General features: G+C 34.3%; 1 protein-coding gene across 24 annotated transcripts in view; it reads right to left on the bottom strand.

Annotated features, from left to right (window-relative positions):
- The window catches only part of Rims2 (regulating synaptic membrane exocytosis 2), a 465,362-nt gene that overhangs the window by 243,783 nt on the left and 207,533 nt on the right, over positions 1–14,046 (bottom strand). For 23 of the 24 annotated variants that reach the window (XM_036208697.1, XM_036208698.1, XM_036208701.1 and 20 more), the window contains one exon: positions 11,249–12,171. In XM_036208697.1, the coding sequence (XP_036064590.1) occupies positions 11,249–12,171 (923 nt within the window). Of the gene's footprint in view, positions 1–6,935; positions 6,996–11,248; positions 12,172–14,046 lie in introns of all 24 variants that reach the window. The other variant, XM_036208711.1, reaches the window with a different exon arrangement.

The following is a 14,046-nucleotide window of genomic DNA, read 5'->3' as shown; positions in this document are numbered from 1 at the left end:
AAAGTATTTCTATATTAGAAAACCTGCTGCCTTCTCAAAACATATTATAGTTCCATAAGGAAGCATTATGTGTTTCTCAGTTAAAGGAGATAAATAGTATGACACCTATAAATGAAAAGTCTAGGTGATTTAAATGAAAAAAATTCATTCAGTTCACAATCTCTCATGTTCCCCTGATTTCAGACTACACAAAGGTCAGAAATATGGCCTGTACTCTGTAAATAAAGTAGTTTAGTACTTTAAAACATTTGGAACCAAAGTAAATATTCCTCCTACTATTGAAAAAAGGGGATAAGAGTATCATACACCTGGTACTGAATAGCATTTTTAAAAGAGTAAGATCTAGTGCCATTTTGAGAATTAAATAAAGTAATGATCATCAAACACATAGAAAAAAATATCTTCAACTATCACAAATAATGGTGTGTAGACATTACCAGTCACTATTTTATAATAACTCTTATATGACTTCAAAGGGCAAAATTAATATAATAAAATTTCATTTGGTAATAGTATGAAAACCTATTCATGGATCTAGAGCAAGAACTGTTAAAAGACACAAAATAAGCAAATGGAAAATGAACAACTGAAATCGACCTGAAATGTAACAAAGCCAGATGATGGGCTCCTCTACAATATAGAGAAGACAGAGCAATGACTAAATGCCTTTGAGTGTAGAACAGGAAAAGTTACTCAATATGGAAAAAGGATATAGACTAAAGAAGTATAGAAGGTGAACAAATATTCAAAGACCTGAGAGATGGTAATAAAAGATATTCATTCTCATTATAGAATGAGAAAAAAATAAGCTGAAAAGTTAGGAGTTGAAAATTTCCTATAAGGTAAAAATGAAAGCCTACAGGTTCAAAATGTCTTTAAACTAGAAGAACAAAAAAAAAATCTATACAAAGATATAGCCTAACCAAAGTAAAAAAAACAAAACAAAAAAAACCTATTATAACACACACACACACACACACACACACACACACACACACACACACACCGCTTAATAAAAAGGGTGAAAAGCATTACACTGACTGACATAAAATGTTGCATAGGAGCTTGGTAGGGTACAAGGGATGAGCACAGTAGTTTTCAATTGCCAAAAAAAGAGAAAAAAAAGTCAGCTTAGATTCTAAAGGTGATGAAATTATCTTTCAAGAATGAAGAACACTGTGAAAGAAAAGAAGGCTAAGTGAGTTTTCCATGCAGAACCACTCTAGAAGAAGAGCTAAGGACACAGAAACACGGAATGACAAGGAGCCTGGAAATAGTGACAGGAATGAAAAACATGGCGAGTCAAAATATGGATAACTACAGTAGAATTTTGTTCTCCCGGGTCTTCTAAATTATTTAAGATATCTGAAGTGCAAAATATATAATGCTTAATTTTTGGTTTTCAACACATGAACAAGGAATATTTAACAGGGGGAGATAACTAAATATAAGAGCAAAAGGTTTCTCTATTTACCTCTAAATAGTTAACTATACAAGCCGGTAGTATGTAAAATGTACACATGAAACATATTACATTAGCTAAAGCAATCAACAAAAAATTATGAAAGGAAAAACTATAGAAAAATTTTAAAAAATGTTCAAAAATCTCAAGGGAATACAAGAAAGATAAAAAAAGAAACCAAAAAATTGAAAGGAAGATGAAAAGAAGGAAGGAAGGAGGGAGGGAGGGAGGGAGATGCCAATGGCAAACATAAAAAGAAAGTGAAAATAATAAATCTAAGCATGGACAAGGAAATACTTAACAAAATATTCATAAATAAAATTTATCAAAGAAGAAATAATCCATAACCAAGTGAAGTTTGTTTCTGGAACACAGAGTAGATATATGAAGATCAATATAATTCATCTTATACAAATTAAGGAAAAAATCAAATGATTCTACCAATTTATCTATTGATACTGAAAATATTTTTTTTAAAGATTCAGAGAATGATGAATAGACAGAAACTTGACCAACATAAAATACAACATAAAATCTAAAGCTAAGGAACTTAACAATGAAAGTTGACTGCTTTATAAATAGAAAAAAGTCAAAAAGAATTTCTTTATTTATATAGCTCCAATGCTGAAATAACCAAAACATTCTAGAATACATTACAGCTAAACAAAGTGACATACAGACATCACAGATGCTGCCTAAAAATTAACTGAAGGTGGGGGCAGATTATTGAATAGGAAAAACTATTGACATTTAGAACATGTTCAAATGCATTAATGCCAAGTGCAAAAAAATCTCAAAATGTCATTAAGGGGATGTTTTATGAATGAAATAATATTTATATAACTTTTTGAGATCTTCTTAGTGATTGGCACAGGTAAGAAAGATGTGCTTAATGTGATGTCTCTCTAGAGACAGCATCACAGTAATCACTGGAAAACAATCAACCATAGTCCAAAACTGTTAATGGAAAATTCTGAAAATAAAAAAAAAAAAAACCTTAAGTTTTACATTTCTGTTCTGAGTTGCATGACTAATCAAGGTATTGTAGTAGTCTGTCCCACTCAAGAAGCAAGTCACCTTTTATTCACCATAGTCTATCTACTACCTTCTCTGTGGCCAAGGAGAGAGACTTCATTACATACATTACAGAATATTGTTAATATGTTTTATTATTGGCTGTTATAATTAGTAATCTCTTGTTTTGCTAAATTTACATATTAAACTCTCAATATGCATATGATGATAAGCGGTCTAATGTAGCATTACATACTGTCTGTGGCTACAGGAAGCACTGGGGCTCTTGGGACATATCCCTGACAGAAAAAGGAGGAAGGCAGTACAGACACACACTGCTTTACTGTCTGTTTCTTCCTTTGAATACAAGTTGTAAACATTGGCTGAAACTAGTGAAGGGCACATCTGCTCTCACTGTTCTATGCCAGCAACTTCCTACAGATCAGTGACCACTTCGATGTAAAAGCTAAGCGAAGGTCTTGCTGCCTTTTAGGAAGTTTAGAGAGCACACCAGCTCCAACTCGGTCTGATAGCCAGTTATTCTGTTAGTGTAAAATGACATAATTAAATACAAAGATCTGGCTGGCTGTAAGTTATCAAAAGATTCAGAATCTTAAAATAAGTCTTTTTCAATTCAAACTAAGTCAATCGTATATGTATATTTTAAACTTAAGCAAGAGCTTATTCAAAATATTATATAATTGTTTTTCATTAGGTTTATGAAAGTTTTAAACTTAAGTAGTGAACTAAGGCATTATTCCACATTATTTTAACATAATAATTTTAAAGAAATTGCAGCATATGATGACATGTTTCATTCTTGGAGCTAGAACACTTAACGTTAAATTACTGACATGACTCCATCCTTCCTTCATTTTCTGATTTGGCAAGTTACTTAATACAATGAGTCTCATTTTCTCATTTATTTGAAAGGAAATTAATTGTTGTATCTTGCAGACTATTGAAAGGTTGAAATAAAGTAATAATCATAAAGATTCTTTGCAAATTATAGCTATATCAAAGTTGATGGTATTATCATCTTCCTTATGAATAAAAGTAAGCATGTCCTATTTTCCCTCCTGCTTCTCACATTTTCATTTATTCTCTTCAATCTCTTAAGACAAATGCTGTAATTTCCTAACATATGTCCCCATTCAACACAGGTTCTGCAAAATGCTAATGGCTTCACTAATTTGCAGAGTCCCAGGTGAAATAGTATTGGAAAACTCCAAACTGAATATAATTAAATAGATTTCTTGAGTGCAGAGTTGGGGTCCTTGTGCTTTGCTGAGATGATCACACAACATGATTTCAACACAATTAACAGAAACACAGACCCCTCTGATGAAGTCTCCCAGATGCAGAATTCTGAGAATTGATGCTGAAACTTTTCTGTAGGGTCAATTTATCACACAGGGGTATTCCCACATAAACCCAATAATAAACAGTTCTCTATAGGAGATACTACATAGGGCAATTGTTTTCTAATTATACCCCATGGAATTGCTCCCAGGCTACTAGAATGTGGGCAGAAGAATGACTATAAGGTGGCTTTCATATTCCCTATTTGATGGTCTTCCTCTTTTTATGGGACCTGGGATTTGCTCTTAAACTGGGAAGATATCGCTCTATATCATCAAGTTGCTATTCACCTTGTTTGTAGATAATCTCTTTGCCGGCTTACTAAGTAGCTATAATGGAGAGCCATAAGGAAAGGACCTGGAAGCAAAGGAATTGTGAGCAACACCTAAGAACAGTGGCTCTATGTTAGATGTCATTACAATGAAAGAAATGCTCCCATGAAATTATGACAAACACTTGATGTCAAGAAGTGTATCTTGGGGGCAGAACTTATGCCTCAGCAGTCAAGAGCACTAGATACTCTTCCAGAGGACTTGAGTTTGATTCCCAACACCCACTTGGTGCTCAAAACTGTCTATTATCTCCAGTTCCAAAGAAACCATGCCCTTTTCTGGTTTCTGCATTCACTGTACATGCATGTGTTGCACAGATATGCATGCAGGCAAAAAAAAAAACAGTACTCATAAAATAACATTTTAAAGAAGTTTCATGCCAGGAGGTGGTGGCACATGCCTTTAATCCCAGCACTCCAGAGGCAAAGGCAAGCAGATTTCTGAGAGTTTGAGGCCAGCCTGGTCTAGAGTGAGATTTAGGAGAGCCAGAGCAACCCTGTCTTGAAAATCCAAAAAAAAAAAAAAAAGGTAGTTTCATAATAGGTACCTGTACTTGATTTCACATATACTTTTAAAAAACATGATACAGTGGTTTCATAATGTACCTAATAAAAGTATAGCATAATTAATTATATCTATGTAGCTTCAGTATGATTGAGTTCTACTTATTCAAAAGTGAAAGTCCAGGATTAATATTACAACTGATAAAGGTACTTAACATAAAATTATTTGCCAACAGAGTTAATACATGTGGCAATAAATCTTTGATTTTTAAAAGTATTTCTCCTGTGTAAGTCTTTAGAAAATAGCTATCCAGAAATGGAAAAGTCTCATTATTAGAACTTCCACAAATAGCTTCGAGTCCACATGGTCTAGAATGCTTTATTTTTAAATATCTCAAGTATCATAAATTAACATTTTCTTCAATTTATTAATATGTAATAACCTTTTTTAATAATAAAAGCCTGTGTTTTGTGAATACATACAGTTGATCCACTGAAGACTATAAGAAATGTAAGATTACACAAAAGGATAAATGTCACAACTGATAGTGACATCTAAACCAGGCTGATATAAAGCTAACATTTTCAGAACTGGACTTTCATGTTTTAAAACACTTGCTTCTTTCTGAAACGGGGCCTTGTCTACAGAATATATCATCTTTCCAACTTTATTAACACTAGTTTTTAAAAAAGGTTAAGTATATTTTGCTTACTTTAAAAAAAACCTAATAATTAAGGGAAGCATTTTACAATGTATGGCTTAGGAAACTACCATAAGCATGAATTCTTGAATTTTCTAACCCAATTTTTTCCGAAAAATTTTCAAGTAAACCAAAAAGGGCCTTTAACAACCATCTAAAAGTCAGTAGAATTAAGCCATGAAAAGCAAAGGAAGCTAAACCAGTCCACACTGAATGTAAGTGCTTCAAAAGGACATCCCTCTGCAGTTAGGAAAATGGCTAACAATAGAACTGTATAATGAAGTCAGAAATATGCCACATTATGATTAAACTAAATTTAAAAAAGAAAAGTATAGTATCTACAATCCATCAATTAGCAATCAAACACCACTCCTAAATCTGGTTCTAGGTCTACATGAGAGTGCTAGAACCTTGGCAGTGAGTAAGTCACAGAGTTGTAACAGAGGGGAAGGTAGCTTAACAGTGATCCACAGCATGAAACAGATCTCTGTATCTGAAGACTCCAATCCCACAAACAAACATCTAAGATTGAAAATATTTTTGACTGTGCCTGCTATAAGCACATACTGACATATGTCCTTGTCATTATTAACCATAAAACAGTATTACATTATGTGTATACATATACATTGTATGTTAATACCATATGCATACATATCCATTGTATGTTTTAAGATGAAAGAGGTACAGGATGGTGTACACACGTTACATGCAAATGCTGGCATTTTAGATAAAGAACTTAAACATTTGCATAGTAATATCTGATGGGTGGGGGTCCTAGAATAATTCCTTGCAGAATCAAAGGATGATTATATATTTTACATTGTTAGACTATAGAATGCTTACACATATGGATGCACATACGTACACAAACACATATAACAAGTGTTATAGAACCACTATCCTTATCTCTAAATTAGTCTGTTATTTTGTGCTCTGCTCCACTTTTTTAATTAAAAAAAATATTTACTAGATATGAACATTTCCATAAGGAGAAGAAAGGGAGTGGAGGGACAGGAAAGGGGGTGGGGACAAAGGCGTGGATTCTGTTCCATAAAGGATGGATGGCATTGTCTAGACATCTTTATGGTTGTCACAAGTAAACTGGAGTGTTACTGGCACCTAGGAGGCTAAGGCTGGGGATGCTGTGAAACACACTGCTGTGCATACACAATCTCACAAACATGATTATCTAGGCCCAACTATCGATGGTAATGTTTAAAGAGGAAAATAAAAATAACAAAGCAAAAGGTACATTATAAAGTTTACCAAAAACATTCCAAACTTTGAGAAAAACACTAAATAGTTAAATTCAGAGACACTATGGCATCAGCATTAAAGATTTATCTCAACCAGTTTGTGACTGCCTAGCTGAACTCAAATAGGGTAGATAATTAACTTAACATTCTAAAGGTAAGTATATCACATTGAACTAAAAAACAAGTGTTATAAGACAAATGGTGCATGGAAAAAGTCAGTGTATAGAAGCAATGACTTCTGAAGTCTATGTATCTAGTAATTTTATTCTTAATTTCTTGAGGTGAGAAAGAATGCTATTTACCTCTACATTCTCCACTGGATCCAATCCAACACCTTCTAAATAATAGGCACGGAAAAAGTTCTTGGCAGAAAAATGAGAAATAGATGCTTTACATTTACTGAGGCATTGAATTATATCTCAAAAGTACACCTCACCAATTAAAAAACAGTGTATCCTTCTTAAACAGCAATGAGGAGGAGGCTGAACACGGGGCAGAGCCTGTAAGAGGTGAAATCAACACAATCCACATAACCACAATTATATTTTCATTCAAAATGCTGGAGAATCATCTTGTAGAATTCTTGACTACTATAGAACACTAAATAAGCATTCTAAAAGTGATCAGAATACCTAGTACTTGCTAATTGTCATTTGTGTGTGTTTGTATAGTTTTGTTTGATTCCTTCAGTAACCAATTACAAAAAATGCTATTATTATTCTTCACAGATTTATAGATAAGGACTTAGACCTAAGCGTTTTAGATTTCTTTATTTTATTTTATGTACATGGCTGTCTTGCCTGAACATATGTATGCGCACCACGTGTGTGCCTGGTGCCTGCAAAGGCCAGAAGAGAGTATCAATAACTTAGAACTGGATTCACAAATGGCTGGAAACCACCACATGGGTGATGAGAACTGACTCAGGTCCTCTGCAGGAACTGAGCATCGCTCCAGCCCCAAACTAGAGGGTTTTAAAAAGTAGAACAAGACTGTGTGCTCAGTGAATACCACACCCAAGATTGAACTCTGAGACTGAGCAAGGGATGCATTTCCTTTTAAACAATCTTTTCAAAACCTTTTACACAAATAATAAAATACTCACTAATAGGCTATTAATATCACTTAGCAAAATATGATAAGCAAAATGACATTGAGGCTACTTATGACTGAAATTCTATGTACTTAACATGGTCTAATCTTACCTAAGTAGTGAATTAATATCAAAATATCACTCTACAAATAAAGTCTAGGAGAAAAAAAATAACACCAGCCAAAATGAAAGCAAGTTTTAAACAAATCAAAATCAAAGCTTGTTTTGAACTGAAAGATGAACCTTTATCATTAACATAGCAGGGATCTCTTCTGTGTGCAGACACATATAATTCTTGGGCAGAAGATTTCTGCAATGAAATGAGTCTATGCTACATATACATTATTAGATTAAAAAACTTTAAATTACACTAGTTGGCCCACATATGCCTTGCAAAGATCTGAGAGTTGATATATTTTTTTAAAAAATGAGAAGGAACAGAAAAATAAAGACAATTGAAAAACTAGCTATGATGTAGAACAGCTTCTTTGGAATTGTTTAGCCTAGGCTGACAAAATAAAAGAGTGGTTATCTTAGAAAGTCTCACTGGTCCTCCTCAGAAAGTCACACTGATCTCATCAGAAAGTCTCACTGGTCCTCATCAGAATACATTGCCACAAAAGTTTCTAAGAAAAAAAGTGTTTCAGAGGCTGCTAATAAATTCTTTTAATTATTAGGGGAAAATTCCATGCACTAGTTAACCACCAAGGATGACTGTGAATTGCTTACTTCTACATCTGATACCTTTTCACAAATAAAAATGTTACCATAACGATGCAATGTCCAGACAGGATACAAGCATCTTCTCAGAAATTCCTAGTCTCAACTGGTAGCTGTTGAGCTACCATTTCTTCTTACGACTCTCCTAGTGAAGACTATTCAACAGGACAAATTGCATTATTTATATTTCTTTCACTAAACTTGAAAGTATGATTGTGCCTATGAAATATCTATTAGCAGAAACAGTACTTTGTAAAACAAATAATTAGGTGGGCAATAAGTAGGACCCTGTACAAGAGTAGGTCCTTGGAGCTCAAGTTAGAAGAGAGTATAGATGTGAGTGTATGAAGTTTCTTCCAGTATATAGTACATGGTGAACTTGTGCCTAATAGTATCATGTATGAATATAACGAACACAGAGTTAATTTATTAGAGTTTTTAGTGCCATTACCTTAGAACCATGAACCAAATACCCTACGTGCTATCGCATAGAAATCTTCTAGGCATTAAAAATGAAGCACCTCTGTGAGTTTTGTTAAAATGGATTCTTGTTCCGTAAATGAAGGCATTATTTTAGCAAAGGAAAAGTAAATTATCTACCAGATAGAATAGAAACCAAACCACCAAAAGTAACTATCAGCTTTTGATCTATCAGTATCATAATATATACCCTACCAAATGTGGAAAACCACCATTACTAAATGTACTTAAAGACTATTTCTTCAGGAAACTAAATTTCTACATATTTAATAAAATTGATTGAGACCTACAGTTCTCTTTTAGAAGTTACATTTCTATTAATTCAATTTTCTCATAGCTCACAATTGAAAGCAATAATTATGAAATAAGGCTAAACTTAATTTTCAATTGTATGTGCATTTCCCTGATCCATTTGTTTAAATTTTTATGTCCGCTTTTGTACAGTAGTGCTTTTAGAGATTATTATTCAAGACTTTTTAACATACTACATAAGATCTACTGATCTGTCAAATTTCCCAGTAGGCCACACTCGCGCTTACTTTTACTTGGGTGCTGTCTAGTGAAGTGCCTTTCCCTACAACATTCAGCCACTCTTCTACAGCCGTTAGCGTTGTAACATAGGGCGATGGAAGAACCCGGCTGAGCCCGTGCTGTTGCTAACCTCCTGCCACTGTTTGGCACATTTCATTATAGTATGTAGTCTTCCTAGATGGTAATACGAAAGAACCCCAATTCTTATCTTCCTTTGTTATGAGGACAATTTTATCATACTTCCTGCAAATACCATCATGTCTTGATAATTATTTTTAATCACATTTTTCTGATTTAGTTTTAGATAAGAACTACTTTTGATTTGTATTTTCTAATTAATTACTTATGCTTCAGTGTAAAAAAATCACAGTATTAATTTTATATGACATAATTTTATATGACTTTCTGGATTCCTCTGCTTATTCGAAAAAAGAAAAGGACTATTTACTAAATATTATAACAGAGCTGGAAGGAAAGAGAAGCAGAATTTGGCATGAAGAACTCATGTTAGATACTCATCAATCTAATATTCTTTACCATATATCAAACTAAATGCCAGAGGAAAAAGTTAATGGTTAAAAATAATTTAAAAGAGAACATATATATCTAACTATTTAATAGATCTGGAGATGAAAAAAGTGTGTCTGAGGACAGGCATAATGGAAAAATGTCAACAAGAAAACTCAACTGCAGCTGTACTAAGCATTCTGTCTCCAAATGATCAAAGGAAATTAATAGACAAGCATCCAACTAGGAACAAATTTAACAAAAAATAATAAATAATTAGACAAAAATCCCAATTCACAAAACAAGTCTTATGAATTAATAAGAGAAAACTAGAAAATATCCAGAAGGAAGTGGGCAGGGAGAGTAAAGGAATGAGCAGACAACTCACATCACAACAGAACAAGATGAAGTTCAGATGACGAGATGTGGGGTTTGTGGCCTATTCAGTAGACAAAAATTTGGTGCTATGAAATACAAAGTTCTAGCACATGTGAAAATAGCACAGAAGATGTTAAGAACGATTCTGGAAAGCAACTCTAAATATGAATTAAAGCTATAAAACCCAAAATTCACACACACATACACACACACACACACACACACTCAGATATGTAGGCAAAAAAAGTATACATAAAGAAGACCATGACAATATTACTTACATAGCATTTAGAAGAAATTTCCATACCTCAAACAAATATTTACTTCATGATATATTCTTATGACAGAACAAAGTGCAGTCACTTAAATTTCTAAAGATAGCAAATGACTTGAAAATAAGATTATATGACAGCAACTGAAAAACAGTATTAAGTTATTTATAGTGTTATACTAAATTTATAAATCGAAACACTCTACATTCAGAGAAAAGGGGCTGAAACCTAAGTATAATAGCAGTTCATTTTAGGAAAGGGATATGGTGGTATTTCATTCTTTAAAATACCTTGAGCAATGTTTCAAGTATTCTATTGTAAACACATTCCTACTTTTATAAAGAAATGCAAAAAAAAAATGTTACTTTTCAAATTAGAACTAATAAGTTTGTGTAAGCATGCCTTCTAATAATACAAGGAAGCCTTCAAAAAACCAAGAGAACATTTTTTAAATGGCCTTTTTATCCAAGGATAACAAGGCACTCGGTTTTTATATTGTATGATTTTTCTCATATGGCCAACCCCTCTAAAGTACTTGAAATAGGGGTAGAAATCGCCCTGAACGTTCGTTCGCTCAGAGTTCTCAGGGAAGCCGGCCCTGCACAGCCGCCCGGGGAAGGAGGGCAGAGCTTACCTTTCTCGCTCACACTCTCGCTCTCAATCTCAACATCATCACAACTCGTGTATTCAGGTGTGGACGCCAACTCCTCCTCAGAACTGCTCAGGGAAACCTGGCGCATTTTACCTCCTTTCTTCGATTTGTGAGGCCTTGGCGGCGGGGGCCTCACGGACTCCGACTGGTCTGAACTCAGAGAATCGTTCCTGAGCATGGTCTCCATTTTCTCCCGTTTCGTTTTCCTGACAGCAGAGCTGGGGTCTAAGTGGTGGTGTTTCCGCGGAGAGTCAGCTCGCCTGGTGTCTAGTCTATCCACCGGGACAGGGCTCCTCCGGGGGCTTGGGGGACTGTGATCTGTGGTCCTTTGTGGATAAGGACTTTGCCTCTGAGCCTCTCGAGTTCTTTCCATAGAATAAGAGCGTTGACTCTCCATCGCAGCTCTACGCTCAGATACAGATCTTTGCCTTGAGGGTCGATCCATCCTTAGCAGAGAAATCCTGGAATCTTCGAGTTCAGCGTTTGCCAAAGACACATCACTGTGCCTTCTCTCGTGTCGTGCTCGAGACACTTCAGCGTGGATCCGCATTTGTTCCTCATAGGGTTGTGGCTTCACCGGATACCGGGCCAAATTCGGATCACTTCTGTAGCGTGCCTGGTACTCCTCCTCCTCCCTCCTCTGCCTTTCATCTCTGCTCTCCACATCCTCGTCATCTACAACATACTCTTTGGAATGTCTACGGCCTCTCCTGTTAGAATCCCTGTAATTTAAATGGTCAGGTTCTTCATAAAACTGAGGTTCACGTTGAGATCGTCTATCAGCATAATCTGATGGAGATCTAGGCATTGTGCTATCTGAAGGAACATACTGTGGATATTCCTCTCTCTCTTCACTCTGGTCGTATCCTCGATTTTGATCCCGGGACACCGATGGACTTCTTTTCCTAGTAATCAAAGAAAAAGACTCTGAGATGACATTTAAGCAAGTTACACTTCACTGATCCAAAGCCAGCTGGATGGATACATTCGGGTAGATCGTTGTGTCTTTTTTTCTTGTGAAGGACATAGCTTAAAAATACTATAATATTGTAATAAAATGAAATCTATACAACACTGTGTGTGTGTGTGTGCCTGTGTATGCACACATGTGTCATGCAGGTACATGATATAGAACATTCAATTTACTTGGGCATTATTTTTATAAAAGTGACTAAAGAAAAAAATCATTATGTTAAGTGTATAACATGAAAATTACACTGTAGTTACAGGATAAGAATTTTTTTAGTTACACTTATTGCACCTAATCTTGAAGATTAGACTTAGACTGAGATTATTTTAACAAGCAGATATTGGGAAGTACTAATGTTGCACACTGAATTATCGATGAGAAACACATAAATAAATGCAACAGTATTATCACCAATCTTAAGATGCTGAATGGTCCTAAGGAACTACAATCTTATAACATTGATACCTAAGCTTTGGCAAGATAATTTGTTTAAATGAAACCTTAATGTATTAAGGATTTCCTATGGAATATTATCAATCATGCTTAATACTGCAGAAGTATAAAAAGACAATTTTATTCCTACCTTGAGGAAACAACACAAAAGTTTTGAAAGTAAGTACAAAGTAAATAGTCTTCTTAACAGAGGGAGGATTCCAACTACAGACAACAAGTAAGAAAATTTACCTTCCATTATAGAATTCAGTTCCAAAAGAATGATCGTTACTACACAGCCAGTCCTTTGCTAAACACCTGAGAGAGTTTGTTAATCATTCTATAGGAAACGAAATTCAGTATTAAACTAGCATCACTTTGTTGATTATGAAATAGGCCTGAAACATCACAGTATACATGCTCATTTCTATGTGACTTAAGTAGAATGGAATAGTGATTAAAATCTGAAATTGGACGGATTATTGGTCCTGTTACTCAAAATAAAACTTGAAGTACAACAATTTAGTACATTAAAATTCTACCAAAAGCCAGGTAACATTCCACTGTAAGATTCTTGAAAGTAAATAATCTACCATCAGTTACTCTGACATATTATATTGTGACAAGAAAATATCTATCAAGTACACCATGAATCATTTCATACATACTGTATTTAAATTTTAAAAGTTCTATGTGCTTAGACACTACTGTATTTTTGGAACTAACAAAACTCCATTAAAATTCAAATATGTCTTATCTGTATGGTGGTGTCCAGCCTGCAGAAAGCCTTATGAAATAAGCCTTAGTATTTGTTATTTTCAGAAAAAAAATAAGCAAAATAAATGATAATGTGTACATTTCTCTAAAAGGATAACAAAGCATTTAAGAATATTCAACCCATGAGTCATAATTCAAAGCAATTCACCTAGGAAGTTCTGGGTTAATCATTCAAAGATTCTGAGGAATTAAAACACACGAGCCAAAAGTACACTTTTTTTTCTAATAAAATATATGGGGCACTATATAGCACCAGACGTTTTCTTCTCTTGCATTCTATTCCTATTTCCTGATATAATAATTTCAGCACATACTTAAATTTCCTTTATTTCTACTCACATACTTCTCACTATGAAACTATAGGGTAAAATTCTTTTTCTCTTTGACCATACTAAAGTAACGTTACAGGAACTCATGAATAGAAAACACATTCGAAAGACCCTGTATCTATCTACCTTACCCAGCAGCACTTGCTGTCATTGCTGAGAATTTCTAGTCAAGTACTAACTCCCTAGTCATTTCTCAATAGTCCACTTGTATACTGCTCCAGATGTTCTACTACAAACATATGCATAGTAACTTGAGAAAGAAAACATCAATT

The sequence above is a fragment of the Onychomys torridus genome, chromosome 16 (genome assembly GCF_903995425.1).
Source record: "Onychomys torridus chromosome 16, mOncTor1.1, whole genome shotgun sequence".
NCBI lineage: Eukaryota > Metazoa > Chordata > Mammalia > Rodentia > Cricetidae > Onychomys > Onychomys torridus.
The sequence above is the reverse complement of the archived record's forward strand: the minus strand, read 5'-3'. Positions and strand labels throughout refer to the sequence as shown.